This window comes from Athene noctua, chromosome 11 (assembly GCF_965140245.1).
Source record: "Athene noctua chromosome 11, bAthNoc1.hap1.1, whole genome shotgun sequence".
Classification (NCBI taxonomy): Eukaryota; Metazoa; Chordata; class Aves; order Strigiformes; family Strigidae; genus Athene; species Athene noctua.
Window position 1 is genome coordinate 17,982,304 of NC_134047.1, and position 22,129 is coordinate 18,004,432.

At 43.9% G+C, this 22,129-nt stretch overlaps 1 protein-coding gene across 3 annotated transcripts in view; it reads right to left on the reverse strand.

Annotated features, from left to right (window-relative positions):
* Positions 1–22,129, reverse strand: part of MCF2 (MCF.2 cell line derived transforming sequence) — a 62,686-nt gene that overhangs the window by 22,802 nt on the left and 17,755 nt on the right. For 2 of the 3 annotated variants that reach the window (XM_074914981.1, XM_074914980.1), the window contains exons 4-14: positions 20,785–20,875; positions 13,758–13,877; positions 12,562–12,678; positions 10,607–10,756; positions 7,696–7,820; positions 7,104–7,218; positions 6,616–6,735; positions 5,241–5,432; positions 3,602–3,793; positions 3,280–3,451; positions 185–273 (exon numbers count right to left, since the gene is read on the reverse strand). In XM_074914981.1, the coding sequence (XP_074771082.1) occupies positions 185–273; positions 3,280–3,451; positions 3,602–3,793; positions 5,241–5,432; positions 6,616–6,735; positions 7,104–7,218; positions 7,696–7,820; positions 10,607–10,756; positions 12,562–12,678; positions 13,758–13,877; positions 20,785–20,875 (1,483 nt within the window). Of the gene's footprint in view, positions 1–184; positions 274–3,279; positions 3,452–3,601; positions 3,794–5,240; positions 5,433–6,615; positions 6,736–7,103; positions 7,219–7,695; positions 7,821–10,606; positions 10,757–12,561; positions 12,679–13,757; positions 13,878–18,565; positions 18,657–20,784; positions 20,876–22,129 lie in introns of those variants that run through there. The other variant, XM_074914982.1, reaches the window with a different exon arrangement.

Sequence of the window (22,129 nt, forward strand, 5' to 3'; positions counted from 1 at the left end):
ATCTCAGGTGTTGGACTAATCCAAGTAAACCATACAGATACAAAAGGGGGTTTGTTTTGTTTGTTTTTAAGGGAAAAAAAAAAAAGAGCATCTTCAAATCCAAAGTCTAAGTACAACCAATTTTTAGAAGGGTTTCAGTTTTTCAGTGTATAAAACTCATTCAGATTTCATGAATAATTTTTACCTTGCGAGAACTTGGAGTTTTTCTTGATGTTTTCTTCCCAGGGAGAGAGAGATCAAATGAAAATTTCAAACTGGAATTAAAATCCACACCTTGGGTAGAAAAAAACATAATTATATAATGTAGTGAAGTACATAGTTTAGACAGAAACTAGTGAGTCACAGAGAAAAATAGGATACATTTTAAGAATTAATAATTAGTTAGCTAATAACTACAAGCAAACTGACAAAATAAAGGGTATCTATCTCAAACAACAATACTAATGCCAAATAGCACAAGCAACACATGTGGTCATAAAGGCCATAAAGGAAAAAGTAATCAGAAAAACCAAAATGTACAGTAAGTGAATACTGTAATCAAAACCTCACCAAGTCTGTGAAGCCTGTTGCAAATGACAGAAAACAATAAAATCAAACAAACTACCAAAAGGAACATCACCTACTGGGATACTGTTTTAAAGTTATTTTATAAACATAGGGCAAGATGCTCAGCTGGTATAAACTGTTTGTCCGCCTCAGAAGAATTTATTGATATTGTCAGTAAAAAATCACAAGTCACAAAGGTAAATTGGAAGCTTAAAAATAAAACATCAATCTCCCCAGTGAGTTATATGGCATCTTGCAAATACTTCTTCCTCCCAAATAGTCAATATAGCAATTCTTCACCAAAAGGGCCCTTTCCCCCCAACATGAACGGCAATAATTAATTTCTCCAGCATCGTGCTGGCTCCAGCCTCAGTGACAGCTCCATGTGCCAGGCTGCAGCCCCAGTGGCTACACCAAATTCTTAGGTGGACCACAAAAAAACACATTCTGATGGGCAATATTCACCTTCTTTACAAATAGAAAAAAAAGAGGCTATCAAAGCGAAAAAAAAAAAACAAAACCAAAAAACCCACAAAAAATCCCCAAACCTGAACTAATGAACTATCTTTCCATTAGAGTGAAAAAAGGTATCACAGCACATATGAATGCAACAGCAGCTGTGTCCAGATTGAAGGTTTGAAGAGGGCTGACACCAAGGAGCCACCTTTTGTGAAGCAGAAGATGTAGGGAGAAAAATGGATGCAGAGGAACGGAAACCCACGTGGAGAGCAGACGGCCCATCTTTAGATGGGGCTGCTGTAAGATAAAGTTACTACATATTATCACACCAACGAGGCCTTAGACCTCCACATGTAAACACACCAAATGAGGAAAGAGAGAGATCGGGCTGCTGGAGAGCAGATCAGAGGCGTGCATGGGGTGTGACCCATCATGGTCAGGAAGACCCAAAAGAAGTAAGGACTTGCCAGCGGTCCTACTGGGAGACTCCCACGGGGAGGAAGGGAGCACGGACAGGAGTCAGACAGGAGGTGGTCCCAGCTGAAGCCCAGTGTTCTGTTGCAAGAGTGATGTTACTCCAGCACTCGGGCTCCACCACAGCCTGCCGTACCACTTCTCCACATCTCACTATGCTTTATGGCTCAGGACAGGATAGGTTTACTCTTTTTTCCCCCAAAAAAAATGGTTTCAAAATTAGAATCACATTTATCACACAGGCTTCAGATCCAGGGCAAAGATGAAAGAGGAAGTATCTGTCCTCAGACAGAAAAAGAAGAGGAGGGAAACGAAAGACAGACAGAAAGAAAGAAAGAAAGAAAGAAAGAAAGAAAGAAAGAAAGAAAGAAAGAGAAAGGAAGGAAGGAAGGAAGGAAGGAAGGAAGGAAGGAAGGAAGGAAGGAAGGAAGGAAGGAAGGAAGGACAAAAGTAATGTGCTCAGAGATGGTTTGGTTTCAATCCACGCCATAGAACCCATCCATCTCAAAGCACTCCCGGCAGAGCCCAGCATGTGTCTTTGACACTGCACATCACGCCAGCAGGCCTGCAGCATTTTGATGTTTTGTATCAAACAGAGGCCTTATTAAAAAGCTCTCTTGGCATGATCTATCCAAAGAGGAGCCTTTTGTCTTTCCCTGCTTGCTGGCTATGCTCATTTCAACACACTTGATCATCCCTTTCAAGAAGAGGATTAATGGAGGATACCTGTGCTTTGCAGGCAGTGCCTTTGCTAGAAAAATGTGCATCCCATAAAGGCATGAAATAAGTCCAGCCAATTGATGATGGTCTCACAACATCCCACAGAGGTGGCCACACATTTAACCCTACTCTTTAAGTCAATAATTCCTCCTTAACGCTTTCCTGTTTCTAGAAAGCCGGAAAAGTTACATGAGGTAAAACGGGCAATGCTCTAGGTTAAAGACTTGGAGCTTTTTTCCTGATTGAGGAGTAGGGTTCAGAGGACAGTGGGGTCTAGCGAGGGTGGCATCAACCTGGGAAGAGGAAATTTGGGATTTATTTGCTGCACTGGCCTGCGTCTTGAGTAGCTTAATTCACACATAACTTACCATACCCCTGGTTTAAAATACATGGACACTACTTTGAAATACTTTTTAATTCTGATACATACAGGGCTGCCAAGGATGAAAGTTTTAATGTTATCATTTAAACCTAACATCGTGCCACATCCCATCACCAAAATCAGGGCAGAACATTCAGTGACCTCAGTTCAGCCAGAATTTATACCCTTACAGGCATTAATTATTCTACAATTGGGATTTAAGGCAGACATCCTCAAGAAATCAAAGGGAGTTAAGCATCCAGCTCATTTCTGTTCATGAGACTTCAGTTCCTCATTTCTCCAAGCTCCTTGGCAAATATCACTCTAACTTTGTCAGTTCCAGCTCAAGACAGCCACAGAGAACAGGTAGGCTAATAGATATATAAACCTTGCCCTTTTTCCCTGTAATACTGATTCACCAGTTTTCAGCCCAGTAGGATGCCTGTAAAGCAGAACGGAAAGCGTGCACTGTTTACAGCATTCTTTTTTCACTGAGTAGGAAGTGAAAATAAATACCAAGCAACCAGTCCCATTCTTCACCCAGGTATGGGGAGCTAGACACAAACTTGGAAAGATAATAAACCATCTCATATACATTTATATAACAATTCTGCATCAGCCAGCAAGGTTTAGTTGGTTTCTCAAAACCATCCTTAGCCTTACTCCTCCTGTCTCAAAGCAGAATTTTTTGAAAATAACATAAGCTTAAAATATTTTACCATGCTTAGGAGAGAATAATGGTGATTTTGATCTCGGTGGATTTTCTGGCCGAGGGGCTACTAACTGGACAGGCCTCACGTGTTTATCCAACAGCTTCTTGAAGCAAGACTGCCGATTCTCAAACATGCTTCGAACGTTTTCAAGCTTGACCTGCACTGACTGTATCTGGCACTGTAGAGAGTGAAAAAGACTTCCATGGTCAAGTAACTACCATTATTTTGCACTTTGACCCGAAACAGAGGACTATAAAGTTGACAACACTGCAACACAGTCCAATCTTGCTTTTTACCCGTGTAACAAGGAACTGGAGGGGTTGCTTACCTTCAATTCAGATGTTAAGACTGACTCAAAATCATAGTGTAGGGCTTGGGGATCATAGTTTAAGTAGGCTGAAGAGTTTTCAAGAAACTTTTCTATGTCCTGGAGAGCTTTCTGAGCGCCTTCTTTAGACTGGCACTTGTCCATCTGCTGGTTGGCAAGCAGGTAGGCACCTTCGTCACAACACTGCAGAGCCTGGTAACAGCATGGGGCAAACACAGGGGGTGAGATCGTCAGCAGCACCCTTACTAAATCAAGGTTCCCATGAGGAATATCATTTACTGGATCTGTACTTTCAACATGGAGCTAATTAGTACTCTAAAGACCTCAGCAGCTATTGCATTTTGATTAGAAAGTAGAAAGGCCACATTTTTTCTGGAGAGTGACTGCAGTCCTCAACATACCCAGCCAAGCTGTGCTCCTAGTTGTACCTGGATAAAACTGGAGGTCTAACGGACACAGCAGCACTGTTCAGTGCACAGTTGAACAAATGATAAGCAGATCTTTATTTATTCAACTCAGAAAGCTGAAGGGGGCACTACAGAGTTTACAAGGAGACAGGAGGGTTTCTTGAGATAAATGCCTGGCTCAGCACAGACCTGAACTGCGAGCAATGATCAAAGTAATTGCATTCATGTTTTTTAAAAAATAGGGATTTTAAATTGCAGTTTAAAGGTCGACATTTAACATGCACAGGTAATAGCTGAACACCAGGCTGGGGTCCAGCTGACACACACACACACTGTGGTGAGCACAGGTGTGAGAAGATGCTGCAGCCAAGAACAAGAGAGGATCTCCAGTGCTGTGAACAGAAGGGGAGACCATGGAGAGCAGGACCACGGTGTGCTCCAGCAGAGCCCATGGGCTAGAGCACTAGCACCAACCAGGACTGCAAGTAGTCCAGGAGAGGACACTACACTGCAGCTGGGAGGTTGCTGAGGAACTGTCCATCCCCACGGATCAGTGCAATGTTGAAGTGGAGCACAGAGAGAATAAACAAGTTCCCTAGTCCCCCGAAACAGTGAAATGGAACAGGGTCAAACTTCACTGCTTCTCTTAATGGCCTCAAGCATATTACAGCCATGCGCCTTCTGGCCTAATTAGTGTGAATTTCCCTAAATGAATATTTGATGCTGATTAAGATATCAAAGAGCGTTGGAGCCACATGACTCCCACTTCCATGCTAGCACACAGCAGCTGTGCCTATCTACCAATCTGTCACCTTATTTTACAGTCAGCTATGTTCATTCTTAATAAACCACTAAGAAAAAAAAAGGGCTGGAGTTTATCTGAAAGCGTTACCTCTATTGCACTGGGTGTGAAAACCTCGAAAGTCAATTCATACATGGAGGCAGCATGACAGCATGACCAACTGCAGCAGCTGAACTTTGGTGTTCCGATTTGCCCTCTGGAGATGCCCACCTCTTTCTGCTGACTATTCACAGCACCAGCAGATATCTGTTTGCTAATTTAACCAACTAAGTGAGGGGTGAAACACTCTTCCAGCCTCTGGGGAACACTTTCCAACCATGAACTGCTGAAGCAAACCTGAAAATTCTAGATGCTTCCAGCTAAGAAGTAGAGAGGCTAACCCCACGGAGAAGCTAACTACTTCTCAACACACTGTGTCTCTGAACTCTACCTGCTGAAGGCGGGTATGAAGATCCAAGGTCTTCTGCAGTCGCACCTGCTTCCTTTTGATCTCATCAGACAAGACATCAGAATGGTGCCGCAGCTCGTTGCATTGCTGGCAGATTAAGTTGAGTGCGTAGTGATGATTTGCTGCTAGCTGGTGTCCATGCAGTATCACCACCTGAGCCTTCCCTATCAGATCCTTCAGTGAAAGGAAAAAAATATACTGCACATTTACTGAAATAATGACAAAATATCTACAACATGCCCTTTCTTGTCTTATCAGATTTCAGGTACACACAGAGATGACTGTCATGAGGAGTAGCCAGAATGAGTGGCTTATGCAGGATAAAATGGCAGCTATCATCTGGGAAAAAAAACCTCTTTTGCTATCCAAAAAAGAGGATGAAGAAGAAAACAGTATTTTACCAAACTAGCAATGCTTTGAACGGCTGCTGGCAATGTATTGTCGTTGTCTCCAGGACCTGCACTCTAAAACAAATGCAGCTGATGTCCGCTTTAGGCACACTCTGTTCATAAGCATGAAAGGGAATTTGAGCAGTTAAGGTTTATGGTTAAAACAAACCAGGCCCTTCACAGCAAAGATTGATGCAAAGACCATGCTCTCTTGTCTGCACATCTCGGTCAGTGTAATGGTTACATCTTCTCCAGGGGTTGGCTTTCTGCTGGGACTGCTTCCCTGGTGCACCCCGTCCGCTTGGCCTTTTGTTCCTCTTCCCTCTCTCCACAAACATTTCTTCCAAATGGCCAAAAAGCTTTAGATCTTTCCCATAGGACTCTTATTTTTAAAGAAGCCTCTGGGGTTTTGTCCAGATCCCTCAGGATTTCTCCACTGGCCCTGGCCCACTTGCCAAGCACATCCCTTTACAGAAATCACATCCTCAGTTGGGCTTCCATGAATCATCTCTCTTCACTCTGCATTCCACTACATCTCTTAGTCTTCATCCATATGTTATGTTCAAATCACAGACACGTCACGATAGCAACTTTTTTTGCCTCTCCATGTGCCTGGTAACAAGTCGCTGCCTATTAGCACTGCTAAATCACTTAACATATAAATAATTCTTCTTCCAGCTCATTAACTCCCACGCCTCCCCTATGTTCAGAAATTTATCTGTTCTGGATTTTCATGGTGGCTCAGCAATTTATTTTAACTATGATAATTAAATATCCTGTTCCTGGCTTTCAGAGTGATCACATAGAGTTGCTGCACAGAGCAAAGACATGAAATCAATCCTTTTGTGCAGCCACTTACCAACGAATTACACTAGAATCAGGTAATTTCAGAAAGCACCTCCTACCACAAATACAGAATGTGCCTCTTGTGTTTCATTAGTGCTTCTTTCTGTGAAAGATTCTCTCACCTGAGCCATACCATCAAAATGACCCAGGTCCTTGAGCCTCTGTTTTACTTGGAGGACGCTGTCGCCAGTGTCGGGCACCTCTGCTTGCTGACCCATTAAAAATTCAATGGCATTCTTGACCTAGACACAAAGAAGAAGACTGTGCAAAAGGATACAAAGCATAGGCAGAAAATCATTCTCTGACCAAAATTAATCACACTTTAGCTAAGACTGCTAAATCCAATAATAAAATTAGTGTCCAAAAACTAATTTCCAAATTCAAAGATGCTTCTATCAGCAAAATTTATGCAACTGCAGGGCAGCGATACCCAAATTAGCTCTGAATGAAGAAGCACAGTGGTCTCCCCAAGCTAGCTATCCCTGTCAGAGTCAGGAACAGCAGCATAAATTAAACACTCTCAAAATAAAAAGCATAAAATCTTCTCTCCTCTCCAATCCTTTTCATCTCCAAATCCTCCTTCTGCCAATAGAAGTGCACCTGATCATACCTCTTGAAAACTTTGCTCAAACTTCCACAGTTGTAAATATTGCTCCATTTTTAACTGATGTTTTTCCCAGAAGCCATCAAAAGCAGTCTCCATCTCATGGAGCTGGCCAAGTAACCTTGAGCACAGAAAAATGACAGGATTGGAACAATTTGCAAATTGAGGACAAGCAGAGACAGACAAGCCCTAGAGATCACCTGTGCAGGTCTTTTGGACCCAAGCTCTTGGAAGAAGTTAACGGATGTGCATATATGACTTGTGAAGATCTCAGAATTTTAATAAAATCATCACTGCAGATGACAGCACCTGTGTGAAGCAGTTGTTGCTGTCCCCATTTACCTGAATGATAGTTGGGAGCCTGGCAGGGGAGAACCCTGCATCTGCTCCACAGCCGCATCATATCAGTAGGAGAAAAAATCAGAGCAGGTCAAAGTCATCTGACACAAGTCACCCAGCAATTCAATGGGTCTAGAGCAAAGCCCTGGCATCTTTGTCTTTACCTGTTTGATACGTGACCTAAACAGCATATCTATGCTTAAATAACCTGAGTGTTTCCACTCACAAATCAGACAAATTAGGAACATAGCGTACTCACCGATTCACAGTCTCCCAGTCCCCAGGCCTCTCGTGGTGCTGGTCCTGACCGCATTCCTCAGAGTCAGGCTCTTCAAAACTGCTCAAAAGCAAGTTTCCCTCTTTCGTGACTGCTGTGATATCTTCCTGTATAATGCAAAATAATTCTGATTCAGGCTACTTTTTGTGAGGTAAGGATAAGTTATTTAGTATTTCTCCTGCCTTAGCTTCCCTGTATGAAATGAAGCACTAGTATCCATCAGACCAAAGGACCCCCAGCAGATGTTTTAGCCCCCTTAATGTGGGGTCAGGCCCTGGAGCTGGAGGAGGTTGAACCAAGGACTCGTCGCCAGGCTGGCACACATGAAAACATCAGGCCACAAAACGATTCAAGAGACGGGAGGACGCACTACCACCTGGTGAGCAGGAGGGCTTGTATTAGATATCTATCTACAGGCTCATGGATTTCATATATTCAAGCAAGTATTTCTCCAGCTTGGAGGCTGTGCTTCTCCATCAAGGTCATCACAGGAGATTGTAGGAAGAGCATTCCACAGTGGGACAAAGCTGGGACTGAGACTGTGTGGCACCATTTACTTAAAGCCTCTACATATAGAGGCAAGTCAGCACTTTCAATGTAACCTCCACTTAGGGAAGTGAAGTGTTGGGCTCAGTCCCAAAGCAAACAGGTGCATTTAGACAATTATTTTCAGAAAAAAAAAAAAAAGAGATCAAACACAGAGGTGAGAAGGAAGGAGAAAATAGATGTGGCTGATGAACCAAGTCAGAAGGAGCCCTGAAGCAGAGACCTGTGCACAGCTCCATTGGAGAGTCAACTCCTTGAGGAGTAAAACCCCATCCTAGGAGGTGGCCAGATTTCTATTGCAAGAGAAACAACAGTAAAACCACTTTAGGGAGAAGATTCTAAAAGCACAGACTTGCTTAAATGTCAGCCTACCCCAGATAGCTCACAGTAACGTAAATACAACAGCATTGTCAGGGCAGCAGCCCAGAAGCAGGAGGACACAGCCACAGGAGCTTCTCCTCTCCCACACACAGTGTCTGCTGCCAGTTTGCATCCTTAGCACTAAAACATCACGGGAGATGACCACAAGGCAAAAACCTCTGTCTCCTTTTGATACTCAAAAGGGAAGAGGAATTATGGAGCATGCTTTAGATCGCAGGTGGCTGTTATTTCATCCTCTTACATCTCACTCTCCAGAGCCCTGCATTCCCCTTCTGATTCAGAGACTTTCATTATACGTATGACAAATTAGCCTGACTGTCAAACAGGTGTTAACTTGATTTTTTTCCCATTCAGTATATCAAAGATGTTAAATTCTTAGTTACTCTGTCATTTTTTCATTGTGTTTGCAACCAGCTTCTGTTCAGTATCACAGCTACATAAATTATTCTGATCAACTCATTATCTGAATTCAGGAATCAGCTGTACCAATCTTGGGGTTGTCATGAAAGAGACAAGGATCCCATGTCTTGCTGTCACCACAATCTGTGCACAGTTTCTCATCTGCTTTCATCTTTCATGGTCTTAGAAGGAACAAAAGAAAAAAAGCCAATGGACTTCATTTCAGTCAAAAGCCAATGAGTGGGTTTGATATTTGAAATTAATAGACGAGGCATTAAAAGCAACAGATGCCTTGTACTAAGTACTGCTGTGCTTTATATGCAAATGAAAACGCATGATACGCTTTATTACTCCACAGAGGAAAGTGTGTATTACTGACGGGTTTATATACAGGACCACATTGTGTAGTCGGTATTTGCCCCCTGCACTTTGGCTATAGTCCTAAGCACAAAGTTTAAGTCAGTAAGACATACTGCAATATATGTAGCAGCCGTTTTATACTACAGCTCTCTTCATTTACAAAAAAGAAATAAAGAACTATTGGCAGTATCTACAATGATACATTCTATACATACGCACACACATTCATGCCTACACACAGCACACTTTGGATGTCATATTGCATATTTCTTACAGGCAGCCTTATGGAAACTCACTGTCACGTGAGTGACAAATGGCTATAAATGAAAATAGATACACTTCTTTGACTTATGTAAATGAATCCTGTCATAAGGCAAAGGAGCTCATTCTTCAGCCGCACAGCATGGCTATTAACACAGGAATCATTTCTGAAGCGAGGGTTTGGGGACAGACCTGTGCTGTCCCCAGAAAGATACAGGAGCAATAAAGATGACAGCTCGATATAGCAGCAACAGGCTGCACTAAAGCTTCCACTAACTCCTAGAACAATATTAACCACAACCATAAATAGTTGAAAAAAAAGCTTAAAATATTAGAGACACGAATGTTGTTTAAGACGAAACATGAAGGCTCACATGAAGACAGGAATCATGAGTGCTCTGTATGTATTGTACCATGTGCTTGCACAAAATCTGCACCTTGGATGCTCTCCAGCACAGTTCCCTGAAGTCCTCCCAGGGAAGCTGCATCAAGGCAGAGGGACCAGGGGACAAACCACCCCTCCAGACCTGCTGCTGATCTGTGCATGCAGGTTCCTTCAGCCGTGGGGGTGAAGTGGAGAGAATCCCACTGAGGGCACGAACGCAGAGGGGACAAAGCCTCTCCCACCCACCCACCCTCCTGCCAGCAAGACGTGCAAAGCCCACGGGAGGAGCACGCTACAGACACCAACTTCTGCAGCCAGCAAGGAGGTGGCAGCTGAGACTGTTTGCTGGATGCTGGCAGGGTAATCTGCTTGAGAGGATGGCAAATGTAAGGGGAACATACAGAAACAGTCATGCTGTGTTTTATTTTGTCTGTCAACACGTACACATGGGAGGGAAGGAGGAGTGGGCACCAAACAAACAGGCAGTCAAACCCCAGAAATCCCAACTTGCTGAGCAAATAGGGGTTGGAAACCCGTGGTGGAGTTGCTGATGAGACGTACCTTGAGCTGGTAGTACTTTTCCGTGCGCAGGGCCAGGATGCGCTCGATTGAATACATGTCGTCCGGCAGCTCGGTCTCTGCCAGTTCCGTACCAAAGGACTGTAACATCTGTGCAATTTCCTTCACGGTCAGTGCAAAACTCTCTATTGCCTGGTGGGAGACAATAATTGCAATCGGCTTGGGATTCAGGGTAGTCCTACAACTCATTAAGAGTATGTAAAGAGCCAAGGCTGCAATGTGCAGAGGAGCCTAACAGCTTGCTCTGTGAGAGCTGGGTGGGATGCCCGCTGCAGACAGAGCTGTTGTGTGTCGCGGTGCATCAGCCAGCGGCCACCAACACATGGCCAGGTGGCTTTTAGTGCAGTCTGGATCCATAACAGGGACTTAAATAAGGATAGTTTTGGGCATGCTTTGTTTTCTGCTGCCTGTTCTTGTGCACTCTGAGACTTTCTTCCTAACAGATACTGGATATCTATAGCAGAAGCCACTATAGGATCCATCTTGCAAATTCCTGTAATTCCTCTTCTATTACTCCTTTCCTCTGTTTAACCCACATTGGGAAGCACCTCCAGGCAGTAGGGCTTTGGAGATGTATTTGACTTCTTGGTGATGGATGTTTCCAGCTTTGCAAGCCTGAATGGCAGGTTACAAGGCAGCTTGGCACCACGGCCACCTCATCCACAGCTCACTAAGAAGACAAGGGAGGGAGACAAGCAGCGGGCAGGAGACAAAGTGGAGACAGTAGGATGGAAATGAGTGCTGTTGGTACCTCCTCAGCACATTCCAGACAGCCAGTGGGAGCTCTGGGCACCAAACAGCTCCCACACCACTGGGCAAGGTGAGACTGCCCCAGCCCCACTCACAGCTCCCGCTCTGCTTTTGAGAACAGGGTAATATAATGTGATCAGTTACATCTGAGTTTATTTCTTTAAACGGTGTGCATTTTCCATGGAAAATTCAGGAAATGTTTTATGAGTACACTACAAGGCAATTTTGAGAGAGGTTTTTCATATGGACATGTATCTACCATATGCAGCTACAGGCTAGAAACTATCTTTTTCTTAGATTAACAGTTTTTGTCATTCATGTTGTCATTTTTGCCTCCAAGTGTGAGAGCGATGCCATTATCACTTTAACACATCATGCAAAAGAACAAAACTAGGAGCCAAAAATTTTAAAAATTCATTAATTTGGCAGTGAATCAGCGTAAACTGGCACAAAATTAATGGCACAGGCAGTATCTTGAGTTATTCCAGTTACAATGTCTTGTGCTTTTGTCTTTATACTGAACTCCACATCTGCTGGTGTGGATGATGTTGCAGGCTAAGGGGCACTAGGATGTCTGGTACATTTTTCATTAGTGCTTTGATTTGTTTGGAAGGTAACCAGGAATCCAACCTGCCGTTAATCTGGGAGACAAAGTCCCACTGAAAACTAAGAGTGTACAGGAAGCATAGAAACACATGGCAAGGCACAGGTCAGGGAATTAAATGCCTGATTCCTGGCAACATTAAAGGAAAATTCTTGCAAAGAAAAAAATAAAACAAAAGGAAATTTTCTGAATTCTCTGCATTCGGTCAGTATGCAGAAAGCAGTCTCATTGCCCTGGTTCCCAGATACATCTGTGATTTTAATCACATGAAGCAACCATTATTTAAAAAAAAAAAAAAAAAAAAGCGTGCCTGTTTTGTGTCTACCATTAGGGGAATTTTAATAAAGACTTAAGAAAACAGATCTTTTGGGAGCAATTTCAAAATCAGCCTGAGTTAATCATCCAATTCCCTAATAAACCCATCAAGTGCCTAACGCCACTTGACTCCTCTGCAAATCTGATCGAGGAAATGTACTTGGCTTCAGAGGTTACTTTCAGCTACCCATTGCTCACTGCCTCACAGAAAACCTTCCTCAATTGATCCCAAACACCCAAGAGCCCAGTGCTCAGCCCCGGTACGTACAGTCCTGAAGATGACCCACTCGCTGTGGCAGTACTCCAGGGTGCCTCCAAACTCCGGGGTTAATTGCTGTTCATCAATGTATGTCAGCAGGTCGCTAACTGAGCTCAGCATAACAACCTACAAACAAGGCAACACTGCTGGTTAATCATCACTTCTACCCAAGTCATACACAGATCAAGCCTACAAATCTTTTATGTATCTAACAATTGGGTTTGCTCTAAATATAGTTTTACAACATGGCTTTCTTCTTATGCTTATGGCTTTTATTTGATGTATTTGACCATTTTTGTAAGCCAACCCTGATCTCTTCCTTAAACGCAAAGCACAGTGAGATGCTGCAGTATCTGACTGCAGAACAGAGCTGAAAGCACAAGTAATGCAGGTTTTTGCAATGGATGACTGGTTATCTGTAAAAAAAAATAAACATTTTAATAAGTTATGAAGCATCGGCCAATTTCACATAGATAAATACTCATTTGTGTCTCTTGATCTGCACTGGGATAAGTCATAAGTTTTCAAAACTGTGCAAATGACTATCATTTTAAAGTGAAAAATGCAAAGTTTGTGAAAACAATATTATTTCCTAAAGGAAAACACTCGTTTGTTTTCTGCATTTGTACTTGTGTCCGCCTTAGATTCCATAAAATACTTTTCTTCTCTTAATTATGTCTCTTCATCTCTCATTACATCCTATAATCAAGGTGGCTTTAGAAGTCTTGGAAACTTTGACTTGAGAATATAAAATCATTTCAGTTGCTATTTTAGAAACAAATACCAACATGATGTTGGTATGGAGTTTACACTGAGATCAAAATGGCAGTTATGGGTGGAATTCATAGCGAAAGCTTCACTAGACGTGTCTTTTGATATTTCAGACATTAAACAAAATTCTGAGCATGGTTTTATCCTCCACAGAAGCATGCAGACTATATGGGGGTTGAGGACAGGCTGAGGAGCCCACCACCCACTACCATGGACATGCTCTGTGGTGAGCAAACTGTGCACAAGGGAGCTGAAAAATGTTACGGAAAAAATGTAATGGACAGAGATTTGGTGGAAATAGGGCATTTGTGGCAGAGACACTCTGGTTACTCATCACATAGGTGCTTGCAGAGTGGGACACTGTCACACCCCGACCCGAGGTGTGCAGACAGCCTCCAGTCACACACAGGCACAACACCTCTGCATGCTCGTACCGGTAGCTTGAGTAGAAAATCCTCCTGACTGAACCGAAATCCGATGTCAGTGAAGGTGCGCTGGAAAAACCCAGTGGGACGAAGAACCATCACTAAGTGCAGGTTCCCTGGGAAAGACGCCTGCAAGGCAACAGGGACAACATTGAACGTGGGGACATGGCTTTAAAACGCCTTGAAGAGAGGGGAAATTGTTCAGATGTTAGTATTTTTTTCTGATTGCCCTGATAGCCCTTTCTTATTTTCAAAACAGGAGGGAGACACCATAAGTGGTTTATTGATATGGGATGTAACTGCGGGACAATTGTCCAGTCCCACTTCCCTTTGGATCATGCAGGAGTTCAGCCAGGCACCTTGGAGGGCCACTTATTATAAACTTTAATACTATATATTGTGTTCAACATTATAACTTGTGGAGTGAAATTACAATTTAGCAGGGAACAGAGGGCTGGAACATTGAGAGGAATGACAGACAGATCGAGGAAGCAAAATTTATTGCCAAACTTGCTAATCACCCCATAACTGCAGCAAGCATACTCTTCTTGTCCCTGGTAATTACTAGGCAACATTTAATTTGTGGCAAGAATTTGGAATTTCCTATCTACACTGCTGGAGTCTTTTTTCAAGCATATGGTTGGCAGGTGCGTTTTTAAATAGATCTGTGAAAAGGGTGCTTGAGAATGAAAAAGAATTTTTAAGAAAGTACGATTTATATCATTAAATTATGGATAAGTGCATGATGCAAAGAATTGAGTTAATTAAGACATATGATTTACTCTCAGATCCTGCCAGGCCAGGTTACATTTCTCCATATATCCTCCTCCATGAAACATGACAGCAGTATCTACACCAAGGGTGAAAGTAATGAAGGTATTTTGTAATGCAGGGCACTTAATCTATGTCTTCAAAACAAAGATTGCTCCCATAAACATGCATTAGTATTGTTCAAAAAAGTCATGATTTACAGTTGAGATCTGACATCCATGAACTGCACTGTAACTGATTTGCTATGGTTTTTTGCATAGGAGAGGTCAGGTTGTGGCTTCCTTTGCCCACAATCCCACTTAGAAATGGACAGTGACTTTTAGTTTCAAAAAAGCCACATGAATTTAATATATTGATCTGCTATTATTTTAAGTATGAGCAGAAAAGGAAAAAAAAAAGTTAATGTGAATGAAGTGCCAATTTCATACCCTTTGGAAGTCAACAAGAGTGGTGCCAGGGACAAAGATTTGGCATTAGAAACAAGAGCAAACTGTTAAGTAATGGAGACGTGTGTGCTGGCTGCGGGCCCTGGGTGCTGTACCTCTGTTACACAGCCCCTGGTTAGCACACAACGCCTCTGAAATGGCTGCTGGCCCCAGGCACACAGCGGTGTACCCAAAGAACCAACTGCCAACACCATCAAACCTGCAGATGGACCAAAGGTCTAAACCTGGCCATGGAGTCACCAGAACTTTGCAGCTCTGAGACAGGTCTTGCCCAAGAAAGTGTGGGTGAGAGGTTACAAGAGATCTGGGTTCAGCTCCCTGCTCTGATGCCTGTTTGATTAGCTCCGCAAGGGAAATCAGCTCTCCTGCAAGACAACCCCAACAGCCCAGATACTAGACACAGCCCTGAAAGGAAACCCAACTCAGAGACCCTGCTCAGGTCAGGATTTTTAACTTGAACTTCCCATATTACTAGAAAGAAAATCATCCACAGGTTACTGGACATCTCCAAGGAGCTGGAGCAGTTCCTCCCTTTGAGAAGAATCTCTGCCTGGGATGCAGAAAACCTCACTGAGGAAAGCACCACCAGAACTGGCACAGGATTGTAGACATTTTGAATGAACTGAAAATTTACAGCATTAATATTTCACTGGAAAGTCTCTGGCAGTCTCAACACTCATCTTCCAGTGCATCCCAGAGGAGCTGGCTGCCTCTCCCACCTCACCGCGCTGGCTGTCCTCTGGACCCAGTAAATGCTGCTATTGCTCTTTCCAGGCCTGTTGGCTAACCTGGCTAGTCCTTGACACTCTTCATACTTCAGCACGTCCCACGGCACTAGGACATCCCAGGAAGAGACCTGTCAGCCTGCATTCACTGCAGTGTCGTGCCCATCCCTGCAGAGCTGCGAGTCCATCATGTCATCCCCTCACACCCACCTTTACATCCATGTTTGCCTCATTCTACATCCTGGTCATTTCCCAGTGGGCATTTCTCTGCAGACAGGACCTTAGTAGCACCGCCCAGCAAGGTTTCGAAGATATCACCAAGGAACCACCACGAGCTGCAAACCTCAAAGGATAGGATGCTTTTGCTCCAAGACAGGTCCTGCACTCCTGGTGTTAATGGCTCTAATTAACTCGAACCAAAGCCTTGTGAGGCCAGTGGTCTTTCTTACAATGCTTTAAAGGACCTCAGAGGTGCAATTTTAGGTCCTTCTGCATGGTTATGAGTCCACTGTAGGTGAAGCCAATGATGAAGTCCCGCAGAGTTTGGGGAAAGTCACTGTTTCTAGTTCAGAAACACAACAGTGTGTTCAGGTCTCTGAACTTCAGGCTCCTACCTTGACCCCTCCGGAAAAATGCATCAGGAATATCTTTGAGAAGAATAACTACCCAGAGATACATCCTCCCTTGGTCTTATCTCATTACCCTGCTCCATCCTCTGTCCCCTTTAACCCTGTTTGGCACTTCAAGCAGAGATGAGTCTGCTTTGCCCTCTCCTGTTCCTTCAAGACCTTTCTGGCATGCACCCTTCATGTGCAGGGCAGACTCCCTGGAGGAAAGGCCTGGGTCTCCAAACCATAACGCCCCATGGGAACCTTCAGACTTTGAACGGTTTCTCCTACAAGCGAGAAACCCACAGCTCCGGGAAAACGGACCAGCGATCAGGAGGCAAGCAGAGCCACCTGCCAAAACTACACCACAACAGTGATAAGGTGTGAAACGCCTCTCTGAGAGCAAAGTGCCTTTGGACACCTTTGGTTTCATGAATACAGGATGCCAACATGTTCCACACAACATACAAGAAAAGACCATAACCTGGCACTCACATTCTTCTGCCACATACACCACAGAGGCAAACTCTTCTTTGATCCAACTTTATGCCCCATACACACACAACTGTAGCCCTTGTGCTCCTTGATATGTTTAACCTTAGAGGTGGCTGGGTTTCCAGGACAGGTGATTTGATTTCCATTCAGTTTAGAAAGTGTTTGGGGATTTTTCAGCTGATCTTATACATATAGGATCAAGCTCAACACTTAAAAGAGTAGCTACAAAACAAGACATACAGCTTTGCAAATGATACCTAATGTATTTCAAGTGTGGAAAAAACAAACAAGACAAAAAATAAGCTTGCAGAAAGACAGCCACCAGTCAAGCCATGTCCTATGCCCTCCTACAGACTTAAGCAAAAAGATGAAATGTTAAAAAAAAAAAAAAGTATCTCTCTCTCTCTATAAAGATAGAAAAATAATTCCTCAGAGATAACATTCCTGAAGAGACTATATCTTTTCTAATCACTGCTGCAACTCTAGTTCCTCTAAAGGGCTGAAGTATAGGTAAGTTACCTGCAAACTGAACTCTAATGATTCTGAAGGTACTGCTGGAAAAAAAAAACCTTCCCCACAATATAATCAAGAAAGCAAAGACAAAAGGGTCCTTTAGCTTGCCTTATGATTTATCTCATTATTTATAACAGTACAAAGAATCTTGTGCATGTCACAAACTTGGGTTTATGTAACAAAACACCTAAAAAAAAAAAAAACAAACTCTGAAGCATTTGCCCTCTGCTATTGCTCTGCAGCATATCAGCGTAATTCTACTGATTTATCAGGCAGTTGGCAACATTTCACTACTATTAACTATCTCACTGACCAAAGACCATGCTCAGAACATTCTCCCCCTTCTGAGGACACAAACGTATATACCTTAAGGCCCCAGTCAGCAACTTGTTCAAATGCACGCTCAATTATAGCCATGCAGACAGCCCTAATATAATCAATATAGATGAACTGGGCTAATACAGCACAAGAAAGGGCACGCATTGAAAGCATCACAGTTATTACCTCCTTAGTGAATATCACATCTCAACACATTTCAAGGGATTTTTTTCCTAATTTTAGGAATTCAATTTTCAGAGAACACTCTTCCCTGCTTTTCACTGGGCTATTCATGAGGTTGGAAATCAATAAACATAAAGAAAAAAAAATACTATCTGCCAGTAAGTTTGTTTCTGAGCTATGGAGACTGAGGCTAGTGGTCCTTATATAGGTGCTGGAGTGAATGACTTTCTGCTGTCCCTTAAAGGAAAAGTCGTACAACAAAATGCCAGGTACTGCTAATTTGAGGTGTAACTTCCCCCAGAGCCAAAATGAAAACTCCAAAGCGCTCCGCTACCTTTATTTTAGCCGGCTGCATAATTAACCCCCGAAGATGCCGTTAGCATCGCTGGTGCACCAGTTCTCCCCAGGGCCCCCTCCCTGCGAGAGGCTTCCCCTTACTGTAGGAGCAATAAATAACGCCTTTCCCACGACATTCCAGAGCTGCAGGAAGCACCGCAGGACACCGATGCTCAACTAAGACCCAACCGTGGCTACTCCCGCACGGAAGATGCTGCTAAAACCACTCCCCGCGCTGCTCCGTTAAAATCCCTCCGGTCAATATTCCCGCTCCCTCCAGCTCCCCCTCTGACACCCCCCCGCGGTGCAAAAAGGCCTGTAGTCGCCACGATTCCCCCCCCACACACAGACACAGATCCCCACACCCCCCCCTCCTCCTCCTCCCCGTCCTTGGGCGCTGCGGCGCGGGGCCGGAGCCTTACCGCATCCCTGCCGGCCCGCCGCCCGGCCCGCCGCCCGCCCGCCTCCGCCATCGCGGGGGGCTCCTCCGCCGACCCCCCCCGAGCTCGCCCAGCTCCCGGGGCGGGCAGAAAGCAGGCAGGCAGGCAGGCAGGCAGCCCTGCCGGCACCCGGCTCCCGGCTGGCAGCCCCGTTCTCCTTCCTAGCGCCGGGCTTGCTTTTAAGGTGGAATGCCAAAAATCAGCCTGCAGACGGGGCCAGCGCCTTCCTTCGAGGATTGGGCTCTCAGCTGAGAGATTTTACCCTCCCCTCGCCCCCCCCCCGGCATTATCTCAAAGGTACGTTTTAACGTTGTTTAGGATTTCGGGATGGTGGGATGTAAGGAAAGATGCTCCTGCCACAACGTGAGGTTTGACCCTGGCAGCAGGGCCTTGCTGCCCAAAGCAAATAGTACCAGCCTGAGCCTGGTTTGCCCATGTAATTACACAGGCAGACACAAAGAGTTAAACGAAAATCAGTACAGACTGATACAAAATTTTTCTGGATCAGATGCACAACCGCAGAGCTCCAATTGCATATACATATGCTGGAAAAAATAGGCCACTCCATGTATTTCAAATTCAGCTTATTTGCACTTCTTTATTCCAAAATTACACAAAGATCAGGAAAAAAAAAAAAATCTTGCAGCATAGGTTATGGTTCATGATTGGAAAGAAATCAAGATTTAATCTTTTGTGTTAGCTGCACAATGGCAAGTCCAGTCAAACGCTTCCTGGACACAAAGACGGCCCTTTAGGACCAGACCTGGGTTTTAAGGCAAGATTCACAAGTCTTAAGATTTAGTGGACACAGGTTTCCTGCTTGTCATTCCTCTTTGCTCAGAGCACCTCCATGTTATTTACACGGACAGCCGTGATACTACAGGCAGAGTCACTTTTCTCCATGGACACACAGTGCATACAGGTACACAAATTGGGTGTATGCTCCAAGGTCACACAATAATTAAATTTTCTTATTAAACACAAAATGAATGACACTTCTGTAGAAGCTACAAATTAGGACAGGATTTTTTCACATTTGAAACTTCCAAACTATGCAAAGCACATCACCCTTAAAGGAGGCTCTCAGTACTAGCACCTGTTCAGACGCTAGCAGCAGAACTGAATTTTGATGATCACTTTAAAGCATTACTTTTTAAATGCTGCTTCTTCTCTAATGATATGCTAACCACACTTGGAAAGTCAGTTTATAACATTCAGGAAAATCAGAACCCAAAATACTGACAGTAGTGTCTTATGCACACTGCAGAAAGGCAAACCTCTCTTCCTTCTACGGGATGCCTACCAGCAAAATGCCATCAAAGCCAGACATTTTTAGTGCTAAGTTCAGCTGTACCAGTATTAACTACTTAAAACAGTGTACGATGTAACTCCATCAGATCTAACCAGGATCAGAAAGACCTTTCTTTCTCAGTACATACTGTTTACTTCATTCTCTACCAGATGGTTCAACACCTTTAACTGTTCAATGATTATAAGCAGAAGCAAAGGCAATAACAATACGCCCAGAATATCTTCATTGACTTACCCACATGGCATGGTCTGGTTAGGAAAGCGTTAGCTCCTACATGACTTTTCTACACCTGCACGCGCTACTGTCACACCATGCTCTGATTTCGTAAGACACAATGCATTGCTGAGTGGCAAAAAGCTTACTTTTAAGATATATTCAGAGAGAATATGTGCTAATGATGTGTTGCACATAAATATGTGTAACAGATATTTAAAATACATGAATGCATTCATACACATTTAAAATAGATTTTTCCACCCATGCCCACATACAAATGCTTGTGAAGCCTGTTTTAAGAATGTAACACTTTCAGTCACTGACAATTAGGAAAAAAGGTAGTCTCACTAATAACCAGTGTCTAGAAAAATCATATATGAAGCCAAATTCTCCACCCATCAAAAGCATAGAACATGGCTCAAAACACATTTGAACCACTATGAAAAAGTACAAAACCAAGCAAATGAATCAGTTAATACTCAAACAGCTCATTTACGCACTCAAATGGGGCATAGAGCTATGCCTGAATTAATTATAGGGCCATAAAACAAAATACTACCTAGAGAGAAAACACAAGCATCATTGCTCCTGGTTCCCAGTGTTTTCAGAAAGTGACATATAATAGGCACAATAACTTAGTGCAATAAAAAAATTAACATTAAAGAGGACTTACTGCTATTTTTTGGAGAGTCGTTTTGACCGATGTCCATGTGTCCAATCTTCTATCCAGGATTAGGATAAATTTGGTGTCAGACTCATGTTGACTATGAGATAAGAAAATACCAATAGCCAGGTAACATTTTGCGGGAATGTGACTCTGCTCCCAAAAAAATCCCAAACCCAAGAACACAGAATGCAAACTACATTTTGACATTGCCAAAATTCCCTTCAAAAAAATTTCCCTGAGTAGACTCTGGCAAGAAATTTGGGAAGTTCACCTTACGGTTAGCCCAGGGTTAAGCATCACCTTTGCATTGTGTGGGAGGTGGAGACAACAGATTGCCCTTGAAACCTGCGCTGGCCTTGAGAAGGACTCTCTGAAGGTCAGAGGCAGCTGTGCTCCTGCTGAAGAGCTCCGGGGGCCAGCAGCCTCCACTGCCCCACGATGCACATCCCTACCCTCACTGCTCAGCTCTTTCCTCCAAGGAAGCTTGTCACCCGCTTGCCCAGGTTACAGCCACCAAGTGATTGACTCCTGGCTTGTTTTGGCACAAGGCAAGAGAAGCGACAGCAAGCCAGGGAAGGGGGATGCCAGCCTGGCAGTAGGAGAGGGGGAGCTGGTGCCGACCAGGCTCTTGGGGCTTCCCCAGCACCTCCCAAGGCCCTGCTGGAGAGGCAGAGATTGCCGGGAGGCACTTTCCAACACACTCGGGTTCATTTGGCAAGCACAGGCTTCCTGACATCTCTTTTGACATCCAAATCCTTGAAGTTGCTTTGAAATCCCCAGCCCTACCAAGCAAGCCAGCAGTACTGGGGATGCCCAGTCTGGCAGGTGACCTAACACAACAGTGAGCTCCTGTCTGTAATTCAAATATTGCCTTTCCAGACTAACTGGGTACAGCTCAACCAGGCTCAAGCCATGACAATACACACTTCAGGGCAGCCAGAATTACCAACTGGACTCATGTCTGCACACAGGTAAGGGTACGCCAGCTTGTAACCAAGTCCTCTGATGTGAGTGTATTTACAGGATACTTAGGTAATATTTACAATATTTATTTTGTGGATGCAGAAACAGGATAGCCATGTCCCACGCCACCCTACCCGGGCTTCTCAGTGCTGTGGAGAGGCTCCCAGTACACGTGCTGGCTCTTGAGAGCTGGGTCGGGTGTCTGTACTGGGCATGGCCCCATGCAAGCAGCCTGCCACAAGCACCGTCTCCGGTAATTCTTGTGTTTGGCAAGCGAAAACACATGGTGGATTACTCAGAAGTATCGCATGGCAGACAATACTTGGCAACTTTTCCACAGGAAAAAAAGACACTTGAAGACAGCGCAGGAGCTTTCATTCAGTGCACA